Here is a 26,913-nt window from a genome sequence, read left to right as displayed (position 1 = left end):
TTCCAGGCATGCTCTTTTCAAAAGACATAAATGTATTTAAAATATTGTTACCTTACAGTTTCAGAGTCCTGGGTTCAAGTACCAGTCTGGTCATGAGTTTTTGTTTATTTTTCTTTTTTCCCCTCACACATTCTAAAGACATGCTTAGGTTAAATTATCACTCTAAAATCCACACTGAGTGAGAAAGTGTAGGTGTAGGTATGAGTTTGCCTCGCGATGGCCTTGTGTCCAGCGTTGCAGTGGTAAGCTTTGTTTATCGCTATCCTGAACTTGGCAAACACATTAGAAAATGGATGTAACGAATTATAAACATTAACAAAAATCAACAGAAACAAAAAAATGAAACATTCCTTACACAGCAGAAATTAAAATACCATACCTGGTGCTGGCATCTGAGATGAAGACATAATTCTGGCTGTTCACTTGCTATGTGTAGTTTTTAGATTCTGCTCACATTTGTGTGGGTTTTCTGTTCATACTTTGATTTTCTTCCAAAGCCCCAAACTGTGCTTGTTAAGCAGTTGTTTAATGATTAATAGGGTCCTTTATAAGTGAGGGTGGTTTACAATGGCATTACGTTCAAGTTTGGTCAATGCCTTGTAACTAGTGCTGCCAGCACATGTTATGGCTTCCTACAACCTTGTAAATGGAATAAGAGACTTCAGAAAATGGACAAATGAATGAATAAACTTTTTCAAAGTTTATCTGTTCCTAGGCAGGAGATGAAAACTGCAATTGCAGTTTGCCCCTTTAAATTGATGACAAATCATGTAAAATATCTTAAGTGTAATTTAATCTGGGCCATACGACCAAACATATGGTTGCAATTATCTCATTTAGCTATAGAGATGGATTTAAACACCACCTACGGTGATGCATTACTGATGATGTGTCTAATGAGCTAGCACTATATGATTACATATTAAAATATTTGGAATTAATTAACAGTTTAAAATAAAATGGCATATACTTGGAGGACTGAAAAATATTCATTATTGAAGAGGAAATCAAATTGGATACCAGGTGGCTAAGCCTCCTGTGCAAACAAAGATCTAATCATTTGTCTCTTTAAGAGTACTGTGCATCATTTTTCTTTTTTTTTTTGTCAAAATCTCTCCTAAAAGTAGCAACCAGATAATACCGCTAAAGCGCACTCTCGCCTCAATAAATGGTAACAAGACAAACTTTCATCAGACTTTCTATAACAATGCTTATTTACTTTGTCTTCTAGGGTTTTAAAGGGGATGATGGACAAATGCCTACCTGAAAACATTGTACTGAGAAAATGCATGGTGACAAATATGCACAAGAAAAATACATGTAGTGTCAAATGTTTAAACATTTGTGGTAAGGTAAACCAGTTTTGGTAGTCATTTTTCCATTACGTATGCAGTATACATATGTTGTAAATACAATTTCAATGATGAGATACAGGGTATGCCTCTTGTGAAGTGTGATGTGTATGATTAATATATATATATATATTGTGGAGGACTGCCGGCTTCCCATGCCGGTCCTCACCCCCAGGCCGCCAGGAGGAACTCTCCCGACAGCAGGATCGTGCCCCGAGGTCCAGCAGGGCCTTATGGACTCTGTAGTGTTTATACACAGCCCTGCTGGATACCTTGGGGACCACCAGGAGTCACTGTGAGGGGACTTGTGGGCTCTGTTGTGCCTTATGACCCGGGAGTACGTCACGGTCACGTGACGGGAAGGAATGGCGTGCTCCCGGGGTGAAGTAAAAGACTGATTGCCCTGACCCGGAAGGAATAAGGAACTGTGGACTGCTGGGACAGGAACACCTCCGGGTCAGGTGCTATAAAAGGACGGTGCATCAGTCCAGACACTGAGCTGTGCTGGGTGGGAGAGGAGCAAAGTGTCTGGGCGAGGAGGAGTGATTAGTGTTCTGTTATTGGAGTTTAATAGTGATTTAATAGTTAATGAGTAGTGTGGAAGGTGCTTGGTGCACTGTGGATAAAAATAAACAATCTTGAACTTTTACCTGGTGTCTGGAGTTGTACCTGAGGGTTCAAGGGAGCACTAGCGCCCCCTACTGCCACTATATATATATATATATATATATAAAACTGGATTTTTAATATATTTTTACTAGCAAAATACCCGCGCTTCGCAGCGGAGAAGTAGTGTGTTAAAGAAGTTATGAAAATGAAAAGCAAGCATTTTAAAAATAACGTAAGATGATTGTTAATGTAATTGTTTTGTCATTGATATTGAGTGTTGCTGGCATATATATATAAATATATATATATATATACATCTATACACATATATATACACAGTTATATATATATACATATACACACATACATATATATACATACTGTATATATACATACTGTATATACACATATATTGTATATACTGTATATACACATTTATATATACAAATCTACATATATATATCCACATATATATATATATTAGGGGTGGGACTCGATTAAAAAATTAATCCAATTAATTAGAGGCTGTGTAAGAATTAATCTTGATTAATCGTATGTAATCACGTAAATTTGCCCCAAATCGCAAATGGTTTTTTTTTTAATTTAAAAGTGTTTTAATGGGCGACAGAATCAAATAATAGACATGGACATGAATATTGTAAACTGAAGCTGTTTTAATTTCTGAAAAAAAAGCCTTTAAACTGCATTTGAATTCAAAACAGAAACAAAAATATCATCCCTGGTTAAAATTGGGCAGACTTAAAAATAAAGTGGTAGTTTAAGTACTTTAAGTAGATTTTCAGAATAGTATTGTCTTTAAATAATAATAACCAAAATTTCAACATAAAGTGCAGTTATTCTTCTGAAAAAAATAAGTCAGAAACATAAAAGGTAATTTGACCAACTTAATCTTTAAACTCTGAGTAACCTTAGCCAAAATTATTTTGTACATTAGGCTAAAACAGTGAGATCATTGAACATTTTGTAATTAGATGTAATTAGAATTACTAACGGTCACGGAAGTCCAATGATCCCCAGTAAGAGCCACAAAGTCCGCTTTCTGTAATGCATCTAATTTTCCTTGCTTTTCAGTGTGCACAAAACCATGCTTTTATCAAGGCTTCGCTCGGGAAGTCGAAATGATCAGTCGTAGGAACGCGCTTTATTCCGACTCTAACATTTTTGTAGCTGTGATGTGTGCATCAGTGTAATGGATGTACCAGGAAATGATGCATTGACAAAAGTTCCCGCTTGCTTGGAATTGAAAGTGTGATTAAATGCGTTATTTTTTAACGCGCTATGGAGTACATGCATCAAGCTTCTCAGCTGTGCTTGTGCTAAGAAAGGGAAACATTTTAAAAATAACGTAACATGATTCTGCGCTAACCGAATATTTTTCATACGTCCCAAACCAAGGAGATGCGAAGGTAAAATGAATCAGTAGCGCGCGTACATACTCAGTGCATCCCCTCTCGGGAATCGAACCTCGAATGTCGGCATTAGAGGCTTAAGACTCTACAATTGAGCCACAGAATGTGGCTTGTCTATGCGAGTATGTACTGTAGATAGGGGTATATATATACATTTAAATATATACCCGCGTATCGCAGTGGAGAAGTAGAAGTTATGAAAAAGAAAAGGGAACATTTTAAAAATAACGTAACATGATTGTCAATATACAGTAATTGTTTTGTGAGTGTTATTGAATGTTGCTGTCATCAAGGATTTGATTATCATTATTTCTTTCAATCAGGGTCGTATTTGTACGATGTGTTGTGTTCAAGTTACATTCCGTGTTTGTCAATCGTTGTAAAGGACATTGACTTTTTCCACCGTGTGCTTTGTTTCCACAGTAGCTGCATTTATGAATATGCTTATCAGACGCTTCATATTTTTTGCTGCCTTTTCAACTGTGTAATTCGGTTTTTGTTCAGCGCTCTTTGGAACTGTTGCTTTTATCTGTGCACTGCGTCAGTTCACGTGAGCCACTCAGTGTACTTGCATCGAAGGTTCCCAGCTGTGCTGGTGCCATCTCGTGCTATGTCCATAGCTTTATTTAATGTTACCTTAGTCCTGGCACTTAAAACTTTCTCTCGCAGTTTCGCTGAGTTTGTGTCAAACACCACCCTGACCATCTCATCTTTCTCCATAAGCACAGTCCTTCACCCGTGAATATTTACCCGTGGCAGTTTGCTATTGGATTGCCGCTGACGGACGGCCTTCTATGGGCAGGCACTAAATTACAAACGCCAGCGGCAGCCTGTCTATGAACTTAATTTAAAGTGTAGGTTTACATCGTGCTTTGTTTCCGAAGTAGCAGAACTCGCTTCTTATTGTTTCGCTGCCTTCTCAATTATATAATGCATGTTTTCTTGAGCGCATTTTGAGGTCTTCCTGGTTTTCTATGTACTGCGTGATTACGTGGGAGGCGTGATGATGTCACACGAAACTCCGCCCCCACGGCGTTGAAGCTCATCTCCATTACAGTAAATGGAGAAAAACTGCTTCCAGTTATGACCATTACGCGTAGAATTTCGATATAAAACCTGCCCAACTTTTGTAAGGAAGCTGTAAGGAATCAACCTGCCAAATTTCAGCCTTCCACCCACACGGGAAGTTGGAGAATTAGTGATGAGTCAGTGAGTGAGTGAGTGAGTGAGTGAGTGAGTGAGTGAGTGAGTGAGTGAGTGAGTGAGGGCTTTGCCTTTTATTAGTATAGATAAATATAATGAAAAATTAACAAAAACAAAACTAGCAAAAAAAATAAAATGAAGTGTGTACAAAAACACTACGCATGAGAAAAAACACAAAATCATCTTAATTAAAGTGTACAGTGCAATTTATAGCAACACTTTTTGCATGAACTCACACAAAACATCTAAAAACAGCACTCACACATATTTCAGTATTAGGGCAGACATAATTTTAGCCTGACTTGCAAGCTCCCAAATGATATTTCCATTTGGCAGAAAATCATAAGAACATCAATGAAGATCAACATTTTGCCTTTCACAAGATACAAGACACATTCAGACCCAATGTATTTCAATTGTCAGGAAGTGATTCACTTTTTTGGCTTTTGCAAGGATGGAAGTGAAATGTTTATGGGTGCAAGATATGGAGAACAAAATTATCATTCACTGTGTGGTATTTCTTCAGAGAAATGTTATGATTGGGTCTTTAAAAAATAAATACACTGCTCGAAAAGCAAGGGAACACTTAATCATCACAGTCTAACACCAAATCAGTTAAGCTTCAGGGATCTCAATCTGTCCAGTTAGGATGCATAAGCGATTGTGAATCAACTTCACCTACTTTGGTGCAAATGAAAGTGACAACAGGTGCACTGGAGAGGCAACAGCAAGACAACCCCCAAAAAAGGGAATAGTTTTTCAGGTGGTGGCCAAAGACAATTGCCCTCTCCTTATCCTTCCTGAATGATTCTTCTCTAGTTTTTCATTTTGGTAGTGTCTTTGTCACTACTAGTAGCATGAGGCAGTACCTGTAGCCGATTCAGGTTGCACAGGTAGTCCAGCTCCTCTATGATGATAGATAGATAGATAGATAGATAGATAGATAGATAGATAGATAGATAGATAGATAGATAGATAGATAGATAGATAGATAGATACTTTATTAATCCCAAGTGGAAATTCACATACTCCAGCAGCAGCATATTGATAAAATACAATATTAAAGAGTGATAAAAATGTAGGTACAAGAGACAGTAACTTTGTATAATGATAACGTTTAACCCCCCCGGGTGGAATTGAAGAGTTGCATAGTGTGGGGGAGGAACAATCTCCTCAGTCTGTCAGTGGAGCAGGACAGTGACAGCAGTCTGTTGCTGAAGCTGCTCCTCTGTCTGGATATGCATCAGTGGATGCAGTGGATTCTCCATGATTGACAGAAGCCTGCTCAGGGCCCGTCGCTCTGCCACGGATGTCAAACTGTCCAGCTCTGTGCCTACAATAGAGCCTGCCTTCCTCACTAGTTTGTCCAGGGGTGAGGTGTCCTTCTTCTTTATGCTGCCTATCCAGCACACCACCGCATAGAAGAGGGCACTCACCACAACCGTCTGACAGAACATCTGCAGCATCTTATTGCAGATGTTGAAGGACGTCAGTCTTGTAAGAAGTATAGTCGGCTCTATCCTCTCTTGCACAGAGCATCAGTATTGGCAGTCCAGTCCAATTTATCATCCAGCTTCTCTCCCATGTATTTATAGGTCTGTACCCTCTGAACACAGTTGCCTCTGATAATCACGGGGTCCGGGGGGGCCTGGGTCTCCATATGTACCATATGAAGGAGATACCTGGAGATGGGCCATTACACAATGAGAGACGGACAAGCCTGTAGAACGGCATTAACCCAGCAGCAGGCCCGGCATCTGCTCCTTTGTGTGAGAAGGAACATTATGAGCATTGCCAGAGCCTTACAAAATTACCTTCAGCTGGATACTGGTGTGCAAGTTTCAGACCAAACTATCAGAGACAGATACCATTAGGATTGCATGAGAGACCTCTAGTGGGACCTGTGCTCACAACTCATCCCCGTGCAGCTCGATTGGCATTTGGCAGAGAATACACTGTGTGCACAATTATTAGGCAAGTTGTATTTTTGAGGATTAATTTTAATATGGAACAAACACAGTGCTATCAGTCAATCCAAAATGTTAATAAACCTGAAACTTGAATGTTTCACAACGGAAATGTGAGTGTGAACATCATCAGGGGAATACATATGTGCGCACAATTATTAGGCAACTATTAGTGTGCAGATTTATTATGCAACTAAAGGAAAAATGAAAATTTTCCCATCTCACTTGTTTATTTTCATCTGTTATAGTGAGAATAATAAACAAACACCTCAAAATTTACAAATAAACATCTCTGACATTTCAAAAAAATAAATCAATCAATCAATGACCAATATAGCCACCCTTCTTTCCAATAACAGTCATAAGCCTTTCCATTCATGGAGTCTGTCAGTTTCTTGATCTGTTGACGATCAGCTTTTTGTGGAGCAGTGACTACAGCCTCCCAGACACTCTTCAGAGAGGTATATTGTTTTTCTCCCCCGTAAATCTATCGTTTAAGAAGTGCCCACAAGTTCTCGATAGGGTTTAGGTCAGATGAGGAAGGGGGGCCATGTCATTATTCCTTCATCTTTAAGGCCTTTACTGGCTGGCCACGCAGTGGAGAACTTCGATGCAAGTGATGGAGCATTGGCCTGCATAAAAATCATGGTCTTCTTCCTGTATCACTGTTTGAAGAAAGTGTCTTCGAAAAACTGGCAGTAGGTTTGGGAGTTGATTTTGAGTTCATCTTCAATGCAAAAGGTCTAACTAGCTCATCTTTAAAAATACCAGCTCATACCAGTACCCCACCTCCACATTGGAGTGGAGCTCTGTGCCCATTACTGATCCACAGGTCCATCCATCTGGTCCATCAAGAGTCACTCTCATCTCATCGGTCCATAAAACCTTTGAAAAAATCTGTCTTCAGATATTTCTTGGCCCAGTTTTGACGTTTCAACTTATGTTTCTTGTTCAGTGGTGGTTGGGTTTCAGCCCTCCTTACCTTGGCCATGTCTTTGAGCACTGAACACCTTGTACTTCTGGGCACTCCAGGTAGGTTGCAGCTCTGGAATATGAAAGTACTGGAGGATAATGTGTTCCTGGTAGCTTCACGTTTGATTCTTCTCAAATCTTTGGCAGCTAATTTGCGTCTTTTGTTCTCAACACGTTTCTTGCGACCCTGTTGACTATTTGCAACAAAATGTTTGATGGTTCTGTGATCACACACCAATATCTTAGCAATTCCAAAAGTGCTGCATCCCTCTGAAAGACTTTTTACAATTTTTGACTTTTCAGAGTCAGTTAAATCTCTTTTTTGGCCCATTTTGCCCGAGGAAAACTAGCTGCCTAATAATTCTGCACACCTTGATATAGGGTGTTGATCTCCTTAGGCCACACCCTCCCTCATTACACAAATACACATCACCTGACGTGCTTAAATCCAATAAGCATTCAAGTTAATACAGCTTGGAGTTGGAATATACACATTAAAAATGATGATATGGTCAAAATACTCACTTGCCTAATAATTGTACACACAGTGTACAACAATTGGCAGCTACGTCACTGGCACCCCATTTTCTTCACAGATGAGATAAGGTTCACACTCGGCAAATGTGTCAGACATGAGAGTCTGGAGACGCGGCTGTGAACATTATGCATCTGCAACATCATCCAGTATGAAAGGTTTGGCAGTGGGTCAGTGACGATCTGGGGAGACATATTCTTGAAAGGTCACACAGACCTCCACATGCTAGGCAATTATACCCCAACTGCTGTCAGGTATGGTCTTACACTTATGCAGTAGGCTCTGGGTTCCTCCTGGTGCAGGACAATGCCTGGCCTCATGTCATCAGAGTATGTAGGCAGTTCCTGGATGATGAAGGCATCAATGCCATTGATTGTCCCACACGTTCCCCAGACCAGAATCCAACTGAAAATCTCTGAACTGTTATGCATTGGCGCATCCAAAACTGCCAAGTGGTGCCACAGACTGTCCAGGAGTTCACTGATGCCCTGATCAAGGTCTTGGGGGAGACCCCCAGGGCACTATTCACCTTCTCATCAGGAGCATGTTCAGACTTGTCGGGAGTGCATACAGGCATGTGGGGACCATACACACTACTGAGTCACATTATGAGTTGCCATGATAAAATGCAAGCAAGATGGATCAGCCTGCAATTTCAATTTTTGACTCAATGGGATGGAGACTTTGGTTTCTATTGAGCGTTGTTACATTATTTTGTTCTCAACGAACTATACAATATTACTATAAAGATTTTCCACTTGAATATTTTGTTCATGGAGATCTGATGTGTGATTTAAGTGTTACTTTACTTTTTTGAGCAGTGTATTTATGAACACTGACAAGCAGCTACAATCTCCTGGCAGTATTGCACATTTGTAATTTTAAAATATTACCGTGACATTTGTTTTTTTCACCTCATTTTTTTTGGATTCACTAAAATCACTGCAAGAAGCAGCACTGCTTCCTCCTCTGGACCTATTCCTTACAGTGTCAAACTGAATGGGCTCTATAACGTCTTGCCCAGTTGTCTCACCACATGGTGAGATGAGATTGTTTAAAAGGCCTCTAAAATTTCATAAAAAAATCACATAATACATGCCTGTTTCTAATTAGCTCTCTGTAAAAAGCAGTTAATAAATATGACAGCAAACTCAGTGTTGCAACATGTGAAAAAAAGTGCATAGTGTATGCATGTCCTTATCTAATACAGCTGGCGATTATGCTGGAAATATCTTGATTTGGACACCTCTGGACAATTTTGCTTGTAAATTTGGATTATGAAGTTCCCATGCTTTAGACAAAAATATTATCTAATCTAAGGTTTGCTGAAAAGACTACTGAAAGCATTTATAGATTGGTTAGCCTATTGGCAACTGACCATTATTCTGTTTTGTAAATTACTTTTTTATGGTACATGTAGAAGTTTATATCTAATAACATTTTAAATGAAGGCAAATCTTTTAGTTGTCAACTAAATTCAAATTCCTGAACTTTTCTTCACAGCAGCTGTTGAAGATGGAAAAACATATCCACTAGCTGTACCACTAGGAAGATGATTTTGTGTGTATTCTGGCAAACATGAATTGTGAATACCTGACAGAAAAGGTTTTGTTGTAGCAAGTATTTGTGGATGTGCATTACATTAGTTGTTCCACTGAGACAGTGTCCCATAGCGATTCTAAGGTTAAAAAAAAAGTTTCTGTGCCAAAACCTTTTCTCCATTAAATCTGGAAATTAGCTATTTCTTTTCGGACAAACAACTAGTTCAACAACATATAAATAAGGATTTTCTCCTAAATGTAGTGGTCCCTATTGTTTTTGTAGTGTTTTGTCTAGCATTTATTCTTTCAGTGATTTTTATACTGTAGCTTCATCAAACTGAGGTCTGAAATATTCTCAGAAAAACAAGGAAGTTATTATTCTGTGGCTCTATAGGCATTTTTAAAAAATCTGATGCATCTGGCAGCTGCTTTATATAAAATTGCAATGTAATTGCTATTATAAGGTATACATCCTACTGTAGCTTAATTTGCAAAATCCTGGTATTGCGATTGTGAGTAAGTATGGTGGACTGGTTCCAATTTAGTGTGCAATATGCGTTTGTGATTAGCTCCAGCTTCCCTTAGTCCTCTAAATAAAAAGAACAAGCTGTGAAAATTAAAAGAATAGATGGATAAATTTACTTAGCATGGACAGCTCATGAACCTTCATTATAATTTCATTATTTTAGATTAACAAACTTAAGATTCATATTTACTTTATGCTACATAAAATAAAAGCAGAATACTGATGTACTGTCTCATCTAGTCTGATTTGCAGGGCAACTAACATGGGAATCAGCAAACCATTCAGAAAATCATTTTGAGCAAAATACTGTACTTAGCTCCCTTAGGACTAATGCAAAATGGCAAGACTCAATCAAATACTACATTTAAGCATTGGCCTTTAATAGTTTAATCTACTGAGAGCAACATTTTAATGTTAATCAATTCACAGAGCACACAGACCAAACTAAAAGGCAAATACTGCATATATGTTGGTGTCTTATGCTAAACTGATTATAAAATTGTCTTTCTCTGTATGCACATCTGCCAGGTGGTCCATAAAATTTTTAGATAAATAATTACTGTACAAGACCAAATCTTGCATTAAAGTTAAAAACTACAAATGATATAATTTAGTCTATACAAAAAAGGAATAAACAAAATAAAAATACAGTTTTTGAGTCTTTAGAGAGTGAGGTAAGCAGTCAGCATATGACAACAAACTCAACTGTCCTGTCTCCTTTCCTCTACAATTTATGCCATCTACCGAAGTTGTTAGATGACTCCTTCATTTTAGGGTACATTGACAGTTTACATTATGAGGATACAGAATGGTGGTGGATGACTTTGTCATGTGATCCAGGAACAAACACGTGATACTGAACACCATTACCTAGATGAAGGACTTAGTGTTGTAGTGTTAGTGTTGTAGTTAGTGTTCTTCTCGGATCAGTAGCTATAATGGCAGATATGTAAATGGAGCTGGTGCAGACATAAAAATCTGGAAGTCCATCTGACTAAAAACATGTGGTCTTTTAAAGCAGACAAGAGTCACATCATGTGTGAAAAAGCTGAAAGGGATGATCTACCAATCCACAGTAGACAGTGTTGCACCCTACACAAATGTGTTTGATCGGATTAAGGAAAAGATCCCAGTCACCCCACAGGAGAATGACTTTCCAAGACTAAATTCATAAAGCTTATGAAACTGTTTCTGGACAAAGGCAGAACCGTTAACAACAGGAGCTTCTACCTACAGCTAAAGTCACTTCAGTACACATGTACTTTGTCAGCATGCCCGTGTCGATCAAACACAGGAAGCTCTGCAGTTTACTTGTCACTTTACGTTATAGGAAGATAAGTACATAAATATAGGTAAATAGCATTCGATCTGGCTTTTATATAAGTAACATATAAATGTTTTTAATGTAAAGACCATCACAAAACATAATCACAAACAGGACTTTGCATGATACGTTGGCAAGCTCTGTAACCCCTGCTTTTTTCTTTGAAGGACAAGTGTGGGGCAGACTGACTGGCAGGATGACGCCAGACCTCTTGCTGCATCCAAACGATGCCATCTTTCATCTTTACGACTGGTAAAGCTGCGTTGTTCTTGTATGTGAGTGGACGTTTCTCGCGGGGAAGGCTTCTGTTCTTTTTCTCCGATCTAGAACCCTCTTCCTCATCTGAGTTTACCTCTGTTATATCACGTATTTACTTTAAAACTAACAGTGTCAGATTGGGGCGAGCGTGAACGCGACTGAGAGAATAAAACGGAATAAAAAAAAAAAACACTAATATTTACAAGTACCATACATTTACACCGGCTATTACACACTCAAATCAAATGTTTGTTTTTATTGTACAGTATAATAGTAACAATAAGAGCAGCTCACTACTCAAAACATTAATTCTGTGACGCGACAAGGCTCGAACCGGCAACCTCTTGATTATGAGTCAGTAGTTCTTACTACTGTACTACCAAAGCAGTCGTGAAAACAAAGTACACTAACCCGATTTCCTTTTCTTCGGTTATAGTCTTGAATAAAACTGCACTTATTTTGTTATATTTTTACCTTTTTTGAAAGTGCTTATTTGATATTTGTACTTCAGTTGTCACACATTATACACTTCATGTCAAATTTTTGTCGTTAGTACTAAAACATGAGAAAAGTTTGTCTTTTAGGTATGTGTTCAACATTTCTGTCACGCTACACTTACATAAATCTTTGTAAACACGGAACACACATGAAATGCATGTGTTCCAAATAACGATATATATTATTTACACTATACAGCTACCGGCACCTCACTCACAAATAAACAAGGCTTGGGCTGGGAGCAATTTTGCAGTTTCTGTGGCAGTGGGAGCATGGGACAGCAGGCTGCATGCGCTTATCGACACATTTACAAAACAAAAGACATTGACGGAGAGGTGCTAACATATTTAAGGTGGGTCGGGTTTACGAGTTTTTTCGTAGGCTTTGGTAATTATAGTGTTAATGTTTCTTTGGTTTGAAGAATCGTGGTGTGCCTTGGGATTTTTTCAGTTACAAAAAGTGTGCCACCACAAAAAGGCTCTACCTACACCTTGCTCCTGGCAAACTAAAGGATCTCTATAGCTGCTATCTCACTTAAAAATTGACACTGTGCATTACTTGGATGGTTAGGTTGCATTCTTTGCATAAATTAGCCAAGATACTGCAAATTGGAATAATAGGTAGGGATAATCATTGCACTTCTATTTTGTAGAATTTTGTCATTATATTAGGGCAGTCAGCACTGTAAGCTACCTGGCCGAATGGCAAGTTAAATACAGAGGTACAAGAGCAGGGGTATTGAATTAAAATTTAAGGCCAACCAACAAAATTTTCTTCTATCAAAGGTCCGAATCTCACATTTGTGCAATAACTCAGATGCTTATATGTGTAGTCACTGAATGTCATTGAATGTCTATAAAAATAAAGAAGGTATAACTACCACAGCATTTCAACAATATTTATTTTCAATTTTCAGTAAGGACTTTAAACATGTGGACCCTTTCAATTTAATTGGCCTAGTATTTGTACGGAATACAAATAACTATCTTTAACATAACATTTAAAACAAATAAAAAAACTCTAATAAAAAATGAAAGTAGGCCAATCACAACCACATTTTAAGTAAAAGAAATCAGGACCATCTGAATAAAAGTAAAAAGTGCACTTCTTTACACTGGTCCTTTAATTTTACACTGGCTACTTTAATTAAACGTGCATTTGCATGCTGCTGGGCAGTAAATGAATGTGAGAGGACTCTGGTTGATCTGTCATAGTGGGTTCTCAGTTTGATTATTTTGCATGCCCTCACTTCAGACTGTCATGGATATGTTTGGGCAAAAGATCAACCTTTTCTGTCACAGTGGCGCTTTTTCCTAAAGCTTCGGTTTCAGAACACATAAAATAAGCCGATTTTGAACTATCCGCAGAAACGCAGGAAGAATAAACATATATTGGTTCGTCCTTTCATCTTTGAAAGTTCAGTTTCCTTTTTATGGAATAAGCCGTGCTCCCTGTCACTTTTTTGTTTCTGCTATTTCCTTCTCTGGCATTCGCAAATTTTACCCATACACTGTAACAATCACACTGATTTGTTCTCCGTTGAATGACACAAATAGACGTGCACACCACAAGGAGGAACAAAAAAAAATTGCTACATGAATGTTATCAGTCATTCTCATTCATTTATCAGAAATGCATCATGTTCCAGATAGTGCTGGGTTCAGGTCTGTTATTTAGTGATGCCTGTACTAGAGACTTATTTTGGTTTTAATGCCACTCAAAGATAATTTATTTAGCACTTATATGATATGACATTGATTAAATCCTCTTACAGAAACATGAAATAAAAAGAGAGAGAGAGGGCGTAATTTTCACTAGGACCAGGACTGCCATAAAACCCCCAACTTCCCTACACATATGTCAGTATGTACCTGTATAAATCAACAAAATGAACACCACTTCTACATATTGATATGTGGCGTATTGCTGTGAACTAAGTAATACGAAATTTTAAAACTTTAAATGAAAATTTTATTTCATACAATTTTTAAAGGTTGTATATAAATATGGTACCAGATGTGCATGTAATTCTTTAGGTACACAATTAACTTTTTTGTTTCATTATGTTAAAAAAGAGACAAAAAAAAACAAACATGACAATGCCACCATAACCAAAGCACTGCCTGAGGCGTTCGCCTTATGCAACAATATTTTTTAATGCATTAAACAGGACACATTACTCAAAAAAATTAACAACTTTCACAGGCCTAATATAAACAAAATTTGCAATTTTTATAAAAGTACATTTAATTTTGTGCCTGTGATAGTACAGGTTGGCTCCATGCTTTCAGTTCCCTCTGGAACCCTTTTGAATGCACCACCACTGATAACATTTCCTGAGGGATGAGCCGAGCAAATGAGGACACCACACGATGCAAGCGGATTGTGTAAAACTGCTCTAGTACTTTTATTAAACAGTTCATGAATCAAAACAATCAGTGTCCATTAAAGTGCAGTACTTCCAAATGTCAATAAATAAATAATCCACAAAATAGTGGAAATCCGTGAGAATAAAAACAAGACTTAAAATCAGACTAAACCCAACACCAAAATCAGCGGATCACTGTTCCTTCCTACTTAGGCGAGCCCAAAACAACTCCCTCTTTGTCTCCACAGTTCACCCAGAGCTCACTCAGCTGGTGCAGACACTAGCAGCTGCGGTCCTCTCCTCCCGACCCCAATCTTAGCCGCCTTGAGTGGAATCAGCCAGACTGCTAGGAATTGGTTGTCCACGACCTGCCTTTCTACTTGCTGCTGTTCTCACAGCTCTTCTACTTTTCATTCTCTGTTTTTTCCTCTTTTCTCATGCCAACTCTTCCTTATATACCTACTTGGGTGTAGCATCTCAATCATGCACCACAGCAAGCTGATAAAGCAATTGAGACAGACCGTACCCTCATGTGCAGGTGCGTCTCACCCCAATTACTCGACCAACTCCCTGCAGCTGCGCGAGTATGCACACCCACAGAGAGTGAGCCGGCCAAATATTTATTTGTTTATTAAAAAGCCCTCTTTTTCTAAGCTGTGGAGCCGCTATACCACAGTGCTTGCTTAAAAACATTGACATCAATAAAAGCAGATGCAATGACAAAACTGTAAAATAGATATAATGCTATATTAAATTCGATTCTGTCAATAAACCTACAGGTGATGAATGATACCCTAATACTTTCATGCACTATTTTTTGTAATATGCTGATATGTAGTGCAATAAATTAACTATTCATATGGTTTACTGATGCTTAGCTGTGTCTATAGTTTGCACTTCATTTGTTCTTCATTTTGATGTATTTTATTACATGGCTCCAGATGTAGCTCAATGATCACTGCTTCTCTGCTGTTTCAACAATATGTATATAACACAGTCTCGTTCTAAGAGAAGCAAGCTAAGCAATAATAACAGAGTTTTGTGAAAATGAAACAATAAATTGAATTTTGATCTAGACCATTTGAAATAATGCATACAAATATCACTTACTTTTCTAATGCTTCATACATGTTCTGAGGGTCTTCATACAAGAAAATATCAATTATTTTGTCCTCAAAAGCAGCTTCTTCTTTGGATGTTTCATTAATGTTATAAACTGCATATTCTGGATCAACTTCATTGTTGACAATTTTTCTTTTTTTCTATTAAATTACAATAATTCATTAGTGGGTTATCATTTATATGGTAAACATGTTACAAACAAACATTTATTACCATTTTTTCACTCTTAAAACCCACTAAATCCAGTTTTGGGTTGTGAGGTGCAGGGCTTGTTCCAGCAGAATTAGGCACATAGTGGAAGGCAACCCTGGACAGGATGCCTTTGCAATTCATAGCTCACTCACACTTGGTCAAGTTAGTAGTACCACCTAAAATACGTTTTTTTGGATGCGAAAGGATAACAGAAGCATCTAAGAAAAACACACACCACCACATCAAACATAGAAACCAGGTTCAAAAGTGGAATCCAGAATTCTATTTTGCTAGCTACATCTGTACATGAAGACAATGTTTGGATGAATTACAGAACCGAAAACTAGAACCTGTATTAAACCAGTACTAACACAACTAAGAGATCAAATATAAAACAGACTGTATGAATTGCATACAAGTTTTAGACTAACACAGATTTGGAAATGCCCTCCGCGTGGAGAATGCATGTTCTTCCCGTGTTTGAGTGGGTTTCCTCTGGGTGTTCTGGTTTCATCCCATGGCACCAAAATCACATGCAGGTTTGTTGAAATGACATTATTAAATTGGCCTTAGTTTTAGTGTTATTCTGTGTGTATGTGCGTGAGACAGAGTGTATATATGTGTGTTCACCCTTTGTTGGACTGGTGCCCTCTCCAGTTATTGCTCCCACCTTGTGCCCAATGCTTGCTGGAATAAGCTCCAACATCCCTGTGACCCAGCCTTGGATAAATAGGGCAGAATTGTTGCTGCTTTAGTGTTATATTTATCTATAGCTATATTCAGTAAAACTCACATTAATTTGTTTCATCTTCAATACTTCTAGTATTAAGGCAGTTTTTTCATCATCCTTAAGTTAGAAGGCAGCACAAGATGAACAATGTATGTGTTTTTATACTTCACCAATGCAAATTCAAAATACAAAACAACATTTAGGCTGTATGTTGGTTTTAAAAAATCATAATCAAAGTGAAGTTAAACAAAGCTGGACATCTGTTATTAGCTGAAGAAGTCTATAGTATGGCAGCAAATTGAGATATAGCAAGATGGCGATTGCAAAAAGACAAGGAACACTAACTTTCAAAAATCTACATAAGATATTTAATGAGATCTGGAGAAACGAGGGAAGGAAGCTGTAGATCTGTCAGGTAAATAATAATGTATTTTAAGGCTGAGATCTCCAAAAAATAAAACCTGACATTGTGACTTTATTTTGCAATTACCATTAAATCAAACAACTCTATCAAAGAGACTGTTAATTACATTATGCATAAATATTTCTTTTACATTTGATTTTAATCATATAAAAAGAGAAGTAATCAATCCAAGTGCTGAGTCTCCATAACATGCATGTAGAATTCAAATAGGCATTCATTAATAAAATACAGTAATCCCTCGCTATATCGCGCTTCGACTTTATCGCGGATTTTATCTGTAAGCATATAAGAATACAAAGGGTTTATGCTGTATAACTGTGCGGAAAATGTTAATAAGACTGTGGAAAAGTTTACAAGGGCTTAAAATATATAAAAATGATCATATGAATATACAGTCGACCTTGATATACAACCGGCCACACATGCGAACAACTTGATTTACGACCAAAATTTTTGTTTTGATTTACGACCAACATCTTGCATTACGACCCGAATGCAGTCACGTGTATCCGCTTGTGCGATTGTAAACAAACAGCCGAGAGCGTTCATAAGCGTCAGTCGGAGCCCAGATACATGTGTTTGTGGATGTAATTTCGGTCAGTGCAGTGATTTATCTATACTAATAAAAGGCAAAGCCCTCACTGACTCACTCACTCACTCACTGACTCATCACTAATTCTCCAACTTCCCGTGTAGGTAGAAGGCTGAAATTTGGCAGGCTCATTCCATACAGCTTACTTACAAAAGTTGGGCAGGTTTCATTTTGAAATCCTACGCGTAACGGTCATAACTGGAACTTATTTTTTCGTCCATATACTATAACTAGCAAAAAACCGGCGCTTCGCAGCGGAGAAGTAGTGTGTTAAAGAAGCAATGAAAAAGAAAAGGAAACATTTTGAAAATAACGTAACATGATTGTCAATGTAATTGTTTTGTCACTGTTGTGAGTGACGAGTGTTGCTGTCATATATAAATATATATATATAAATATATATATATATATTTACACACACACACATAAACATATATATATACATATCTATACATATACACATATATATACACACACACATATATATATACATATATATATACATATATACACATACATATATAAACATATATATACATATACATACATATCTAGATATATACACACACAGCTATTTCGTATCAGTGCAATACGCTGCTTGTTAAAACGGATAACTCCCGCTCTTACATGCAAGTCTGCGTGGATATTATGAACTATCGTATTTGTTCAAGTTCTATTTAAATTTTAAATAGAAGGAATTTTTATTTAGTCGACAGAAATATCTTTGGTAGGAATGGTAAAAAAAGACAGGAATATTATTCCTGAATAAATCAACTCAAACCTTAAACAACTTATAATATTTTGCTCTCCATAAAAATATATCCTGTCTAAATTATACAAGTTAGAAATAAAGTAAACGTTAAAAGAACAAACATTCAAATTTCTTTACTCTTATGTAATTTTATATAAAAAATAAACTTAGATTTTAAATATCCCAAAAGATTTTGCTCTCCATAAAAATATATCCTGTCAAAATTATACAAATTCAAATATGAACATGCTGCATAACAAAACCTGGAAATATAAATAAAATGTGTTCCTTTCACCAATAACAAATCAAATCATTCAGTTGTCTTTGCTCATATGTCATTTTAGAGCTGGACGCCTGGCATCTTTTTTTGGCAACAAGTTCGTTTATGTTTGGTCTGAGGTTCTTTGTTGTGGAGATTCTCAGGGTGAATTGCAGGTGCTCATCAGTGAGGCGACTCCTGTGTGCTGTTTTGTTAGTCTTTATCACTGAGAAGAGCTTCTCACACAGATATGTGCTACCAAACATGCACAAGGTTCGAGCCGCATGTAGACGGACTTTTTTTGTTCTTCAAAGTCACCAAAGCGCCGCGCAAACTCAGTGCGCTCAGTTTCTCAGCAAAGTGCGTATTTGGGAACACCGTAGTGACAACTTGGTTCGACATTACTTGGCAACAGGGAAAGTGGAGCAAGTTGCACTGGTGCATTTGTGTCTCCCATAAAAGCAGCTTCACTTGAAATCACTTTGTGATTGTGCACGGGTAAAAACGTCTGCTGAAGTGTCAGATTCTTCTTTAACTCTTCTGCTTTCTGTATCTTCTGCATTGCATTCACGTATTTCAGGTTACCCTGATGTTTTGTCTCATAGTGCCGTCTTAGATTAAATTCTGTAATTACAGCCACATTAGCTCCACAAATGAGACACACGGGTTCAGTAAACATATACTCAGCCTCCCATTGGTTTTTAAAAGGCTCTATTTCCAGAATCATCTTTTCTCTTCAGCATCGTCTGAGCTAGCTTCGCAATAACTTGCAGCATCATAAGCTAGACTTGATTAACGCGGTAAGTGTTCGACAAGGCAGCTGAAGCGCTGCATTATGGGATCTGTAGTTTATTGTGTTACCAGCGCTCGATCTGAATTGCGCAAACACATTTGAAAAAATATATCTTTTCAAGTTCTATTTAGTCCATATGTGTCAAACTCAAGGTCTGCAGGCCACATCCGGCGCGCGAGATCATTTTATATATTATTGTTATTAATGGCCCGGGGATATGAAGCGCTGGTAACACAATAAACTACAAATCCCATAATGCAGTGCTTCAGCTGCCTTGCCGAATACTTTTCCGCATTAATCAAGTCTAGCTTATGATGCTGCAAGTTATTGCGAAGCTAGCCCACACGGTGCCAAGAGAAAAGGTGATTCTGAACATAGAGCCTTTAAAAACCGATGGGAGGCTGAGTATATGTTTACTGACATTGCCGGTAAACCCGTGTGTCTCATTTGTGGAGCTAATGTGGCTGTAATTACAGAATTTAATCTAAGACGGCACTATGAGACAAAACATCAACATAACCTGAAAGACCTGAATGTATTGCAGAAGATACAGAAAGCAGAAGAGTTAAAGAAGAATCTGACACTTCAGCAGACGTTTTTACCCGTGCAAAATCACAAAGTGATTTCAAGTGAAGCTACTTTTATGGGAGACACAAATGCACCAGTGCAACTTGCCCCACTTTCCCTGTTGCCAAGTAATGTTGAACCAAGTCGGCACAACGGTGTTCCCAAATACGCACTTTGCTGATAAACTGAGCGCACTGCGCACTGAGTTCGCACGGCGCTTTGGTGACTTTGAAGAACAAAAAAAGAATTTTGAGTTGTTTCGCAACCCATTTGCCGTCGATGTGGAAACTGCACCTGTGCAGATTCAGATGGAGGTGATTGAGCTGCAGTGTAATGGCACACTGAAGGCAAAGTACGATACTGCACGGCCCGCACAGCTTATACACTCCATTCCCGCAAAAATGCTCCAGCTCCGTCTACATGCGGCTCGAACCTTGTGCATGTTTGGTACCACATATCTGTGTGAGAAGCTCTTCTCAGTCATGAAGACTAACAAAACAGCACACAGGAGTCGCCTCACTGATGAGCACCTGCAGTCCATTCTGAGAATCTCCACAACACAGAACCTCAGACCAAAAATAAACGAACTTGTTGCCAAAAAAAGATGTCAGGCGTCCAGCTCTGATAAAATGACATAAGAGCAAAGACAACTGAATGATTTGATTTGTTATTGCTGAAAAGAACAAATTTTATTTATATTTCCAGGTTTTGTTATGCACCATGTTCATATTTGAATTTGTATAATTTTGACAGGATATATTTTTATGGAGAGCAAAATCTTTTGGGATATTTAAAATTTAAGTTTATTTTTTATATAAAATTACATAAGAGTAAAGAAATTTGAATGCTTGTTCATTTAATAATATTCTGTCGACTAAATAAAAATTCCTTTTATTTAAAATTTAAATAGAACTTGAACAGATATGATAGTTCATAATATCCAGGCAGACTTGCATGTAAGAGCAGGAGTCATCCGTTTTAACAAACAGCGTATTGCACTAATACAAAATAGCCTGCCCATTTAATTATTTAGGAATGGATAAATAAATTAAGATTTTGTACAAATAATGTTTTTCATTTTTCTTCCTTCATGGATTCTGGCACCCCCAGCAACAGTTGCTCGCACCCCAAAGACTGTATATATGTATATGTATATATATAAATATATATATATATATATATATATATATATATATATATATATATATATATATATATATATATATATATATGTATTTGTGTGTATATATGTGTGTGTATGTATATGTATGTGTGTATATGTAGATATATATATATATATATATATATATATATATATATATATATATAGCAACATCATCATCACAACAGTGACATAACATTACATTGACAATCATTACGTTATTTTCAAATGTTTCCTTTCTTTTCATTGTTTTAACACACTACTTCGCTGTGAAGCTGAGAAGTAGTGTGTTAAAGAAGCAATGAAAAGAAAAAGGAAACATTTTGAAAATAACGAACCTGATTGTCAATGTAATTGTTTTGTCACTGTTGTGAGTGATGAGTGTTGTTGTCATATATATATATTTACACACACACACATAAACATATATATATATACATATCTATACATATACACATATATACATACATATATATCTACTGTAAAAGGCGCTATATATCGCCCGACCCAGCACAGACCACGCAGAGGCAACGTGTACAAAACACACAGGCTTTTATTTTTCTTCAGCTGTGTGACACGTCTTCCCCGTGCCACACAGCCCAAACACAGTCCCAAAAGCACAAAGCCACAAAACTCACTTCTCCTTTTCTTCCACCACTCCTCTGCAAGCTTAGTCCTCCTCCTCCCAACCCTGGCTTCCCGAGTGGTGGTGGCTGGGGCCTTTTATAGCCCACCCGGAAGCATTCCAGGTGATTAACCACCTGGTCCTAATTGAACTTCCGGGTGGGGCTGAAAGCTCGTCCAGCCGGGCTGTGAGAAGCAGGCAGCTCCCCCTAGCGGCCATGCCGGGCCCCAACCAAGCTGTGGAGGACTCCATCTCCCATGGAGCCCTGCGGGCGGTTGGGGAATCACTGTCGGCCAGGGAGGCTGCCACCAAGCGTCCCGGGGGAGGTATTGGACTGCCCATGGCGACTCCCCCGGAACAGAAGCAGCAGGGGCGTCCCTGCCGGGCATGGGACCCGGCTGTCCATCACACTTCCCCACCCTCAGATGAGGCTTGTGGGGCTCATCGGCCTGCCCCGCGAGGGCCGGTCCTCTCCAGGACAGGGAGTCGGCATCCTTGGCTTCATGGCTGCGCCCTGTAAAAACATAATGAACAGGTCTGAGGGTGCTGCCCCGACGTCCCTGCCACTCGGACGTCCTCCTTGGACAACCCCTCCAGACATGACCAGCGTGACCACAGGAATAACACAACCGACCCCCTCCAGCTCGACCCTTGCGGGAACAGAAGCAGGCAGGAAACTCCTGCCCCTTCGAGCACTCCGGGGAGGGCTTGTAAGGTGTTCGCCCCTCCGCAGTGTAGCCCTCCTGTACTGTCACACTGTCGGGCTTACGCTGCACCTTGTCAGGAATCCCCGACCTCTTTGTCCGGGTCCTCCTCTTCCTCTGGGGTGCAGTGATGGTCTGGGTCCCCTTATGGGAAGAAGGGAGACCCTGTGCCGCCTGCACCCCTTTAGACGACCGCGAGACCGGTGCAGGCAGAGGGGACGGGGTTGTTTGGCAGCCGACATCCACCAGCTGCCTCTCCACACGTTCCTCTGCCACCGCATCGGTCCACACGGGCGTCGTGTGTAGTGGGCGGGCGACCTGGCAAGCAGCACTGATCATATCGCAGCCGCTGCGCCCGCCCCTTTCCTCTACGGCCCAGGCTTCACCTACCTGAACCGCTGTGTCCTGCAGGCAGGAGGCTGACGCCCCCCGTGTCTCCAGCCATTTAACAACGGCCGCCATCGGGGCGCCGATCTTCCAGTCCAAGTCCTCCTTCGTCTCCTGCAGGACCTGAAAACCTTAACTAAGGACAGCAGAGGAAGGAGAACATGTTTCAACTCCTCTACAGCCCAAGAAAAGTTAATGCGTTCGGTCGGCGCTGGACTTGAAGTCCCCTTGTTTCCTCCCACCGACCGTGAGCCAACAAGACCCTGCGGACCCTCCGCAGGTCCGTTTGGGAGTCCGAGAGGCTCGGGAGAAGGTCCGCCCACCCCGCCTGCGAACTGGCCCCGGCGGGCGGCTGACACACTACCCCCCCCCCTTTACCTGTTTCGAGAGGAGCTCCTGCTCCTCTAGCTGAGTCACCGCGATCGGGAAACTCCTCCGGTTCTCCTCCTCCGCTGACTGGCCGCCCGGCGGGAAGACACAGCCCAGCCTCGCCTCCTCGCCGCTCTCTGCGCCGCCACGCCACTAACAGAGGCCATCTGCCCACCAACAGGTGGTTCGCCCTCGGGTCCAGGAGGTAGGCTGACGCAAACGCTGAAAACCCTTCCCGTGGCCCTTCCCTCTTGAGCCCGCCACCTACCTCCGGTTGCGACCCGTGGAGCGGGCTGGCATGCCGGGCGCCTGGAGGCTGGCTTCTGTGTCCGCCCGCTTTTTCCCCATGGCGCGGTGCCTGTAGGAGATCTTTGGCGGCCTCAGTTGCGCTGTGCTGTGCTGTGCTGCGCTGGCTGGCTTGCTTGCAGCTGCGAGCACGTTCTCTCAGCGCTGTGCTGCGCGTGTCTGCTGGCAAGTCGTGCAGGCGCGTGCCTCGCGCTTCGGCCTCGGTGGCGCGCTCTCGCCGGGAGCGTGCCCTGCTGCAGTCCAAAGGCCGCCTCAGCGCTGTACACAATAGAGCACGCCTCTGCCTCAGGAGCGCCGGCACTGCGGTGCTGTGTGCGCCCTGCGCTGAGCTACACGTGCCCCAGGTGTTGTGCCGGGCCGTTACACACAATTTTTATGCAGGTTCCGGTACAAATGGACGGGCCGGAATCCTGCCGACTACGCCAGATGTAAAAGGCGCTATATAGCGCCCGACCCGCACAGACCACGAGAGGCAACGTGTACAAAACACACAGGCTTTTATTTTTTCAGCTGTGTGACACGCCTTCCCCGTGCCACACAGCCCAAACACAGTCCCAAAAGCACAAAGCCACAAAACTCACTTCTCCTTTCTTCCACCACTCCTCTGCAAGCTTAGTCCTCCTCCTCCCAACCCTGGCTTCCCGAGTGGTGGTGGCTGGGGCCTTTTATAGCCCACCCGGAAGCATTCCAGGTGATTAACCACCTGGTCCTAATTGAACTTCCGGGTGGGGCTGAAAGCTCGTCCAGCCGGGCTGTGAGAAGCAGGCAGCTCCCCTAGCGGCCATGCCGGGCCCCAACCAAGCTGTGGAGGACTCCATCTCCCATGGAGCCCCGCGGGCGGTTGGGGAATCACCGCCGGCCAGGAGGCTGCCACCAAGCGCCCCGGGAGGTATTGGACTGCCCATGGCGACTCCCCGAACAGAAGCAGCAGGGCGCCCCTGCCGGGCATGGGACCCGGCTGTCCATCACACTACATATACACATATACACACATATACATACATACACACACATATATACACACAAATACATATATATATATATATATACTGTACATACATACACACACACATATATAAACATATATATACATATACATACATATCTACATATATACACACACAGCCATTTCAGATCAGTGCAATACGCTGTTTGTTAAAACGTTGACTCCGCTCTTACGCAATAACAAATCAAATCATTCAGTTCTCTTTGCTCATATGTCATTTTAGAGCTGGACGCCTGGCATCTTTTTTTGGCCACAAGTTCGCTTCTGTTTGATGTGAGGTTCTGTGTTGTGGAGATTCTCAGGATGGATTGCAGGTGCTCATCAGTGAGGCGACTCCTGTGTGCTGTTTTGTTAGTCTTTATCACTGAGAAGAGCTTCTCACACAGATATGTGCTACCAAACATGCACAAGGTTCGTGCCGCATGTAGACGGACTTTTTTGTTCTTCAAAGTCACCAAAGCGCCGTGCAAACTCAGTGCTAATAACTCTAGCTTAGCAAGCGCTGCATTATGGGATCTGTAGTTTATTGTGTTACCAGCGCTTCATATACCTGGGCTTTAATAACAATAATACAGTATATAAAATGATCTCTCGGGCCGGATATAATTACACGCCGGCCGGATGTGGCCCACGGCCCTTGAGTTTGACACATATGGACTAAATAGAACTTGAAAAGATATATTTTTCAAATGTGATCGCAATTCAGATAGAGTTGACGCAAGACTACAGCCTGCATGCCTCAATGAGTCATCCTCCCTCGCTCTTACTTTTTACCGCTCATCTAATGAATACACTGAGTATGGCTTTACCAAAACAATCATTGATTGCGAATAAAGTATCCATTATTCGAGTATGTAGAGCGGGATATATATATATACATATATATATACCCGCGTATCGCAGCGGAGAAGTAGTGTATTAAAAAAGGTAGAAAAAGAAAAGGGAACATTTTAAAATAACGTAACATGACTGTCAATATACAGTATTTGTTTTGTGAGTGTTACTGAGTGTTGCTGTCATCAAGGATTTGATTATCATTATTTCTTTCAATCAGGTTCGTATTTGTAGGATGTGTTGTGTTCAAGTTACATTCCGTGTTTGTCAATCGCTGTAAAGATGACAGGTTTCATTCATCGATTCGTTTCTTACTGCATCAATAAACAGCTCGCCTTCTTCTTTATCTGAGACCTGACACACTGCATGCACGGGTTTTTTACACTGTCTTCCTTTAGCGGACATTGACTTTTTCCACCGTGTGCTTTGTTTCCACAGTAGCTGCATTTATGAATATGCTTATCAGACGCTTCATATTTTTTGCTGCCTTTTCAATTGTGTAATTCGGTTTTGTTCAGCTCTTTGGAACTGTTGCTTTTATCTGTGCACCGCGCCAGTTCACGTGAGCCACTCGGTGTACTTGCATCAAGGTTCCCAGCTGTGCTGGTGCCATCTCGCTATGTCCATAGCTTTATTTAATGTTACCTTAGTCCTGGCACTTAAAACTTTCTCTCGCAGTTTCGCTGAGTTTGTGTCAAACACCACCCTGACCATCTCATCTTCCTCTCCATAAGCACAGTCCTTCACCCGTGAATATTTACCCGTGGCAGTTTGCTACTGGATTGCCGCTGACGGACGGCCTTATATGGGCAGGCACTAAATTACAAACGCCAGCGGCAGCCTGTCTATGAACTTAATTTAAAGTGTAGGTTTACATCGTGCTTTGTTTCCGAAGTAGCAGAACTCATCAATATGGTTGTATATGTCACTCGCCGCTTCTTATTGTTTCGCTGCCTTCTCAATTATATAATGCATGTTTTCTTGAGCGCTTTTGAGGTCTTCCTGGTTTTCTATGTACTGCGTGATTACGTGGGAGGCGTGATGATGTCACACGAAACTCCTCCCCACGGCGTTGAAGCTCATCTCCATTACAGTAAATGGAGAAAAACTGCTTCCAGTTATGACCATTACGCGTAGAATTTCGATATAAAACCTGCCCAACTTTTGTAAGGAAGCTGTAAGGAATGAACCTGCCAAATTTCAGCCTTCCATCCACACGGGAAGTTGGAGAATTAGTGATGAGTCAGTGAGTGAGTCAGTGAGTGAGTCAGTGAGTGAGTGAGTGAGTGAGTGAGGGCTTTGCCTTTTATTAGTATAGATATATACATAAATGTATGTGTGTATATATATATATATATATATATATATATATATATATATATATAACTGTGTATATATATGTGTATATGTATATATGTATGTATATGTATATATATATATATATAGTGTATATATGTTTATATATGTGTGTGTCTGTGTGTACAGTATATATATATATATATATATA

At 40.1% G+C, this 26,913-nt stretch overlaps 1 protein-coding gene across 1 annotated transcript in view; it reads right to left on the bottom strand.

The window, feature by feature from the left end:
• The window catches only part of LOC120527721 (limbin-like), a 220,501-nt gene that overhangs the window by 139,226 nt on the left and 54,362 nt on the right, over positions 1–26,913 (bottom strand). The window contains exon 9 of the mRNA XM_039751471.1: positions 15,694–15,845. Coding sequence (XP_039607405.1) covers positions 15,694–15,845 — 152 coding nt within the window. The remainder of the gene's footprint in view (positions 1–15,693; positions 15,846–26,913) is intronic.

Source organism: Polypterus senegalus, chromosome 4, assembly GCF_016835505.1.
Source record: "Polypterus senegalus isolate Bchr_013 chromosome 4, ASM1683550v1, whole genome shotgun sequence".
NCBI lineage: Eukaryota > Metazoa > Chordata > Cladistia > Polypteriformes > Polypteridae > Polypterus > Polypterus senegalus.
This window is presented reverse-complemented; position numbering and strand designations above follow the sequence as displayed.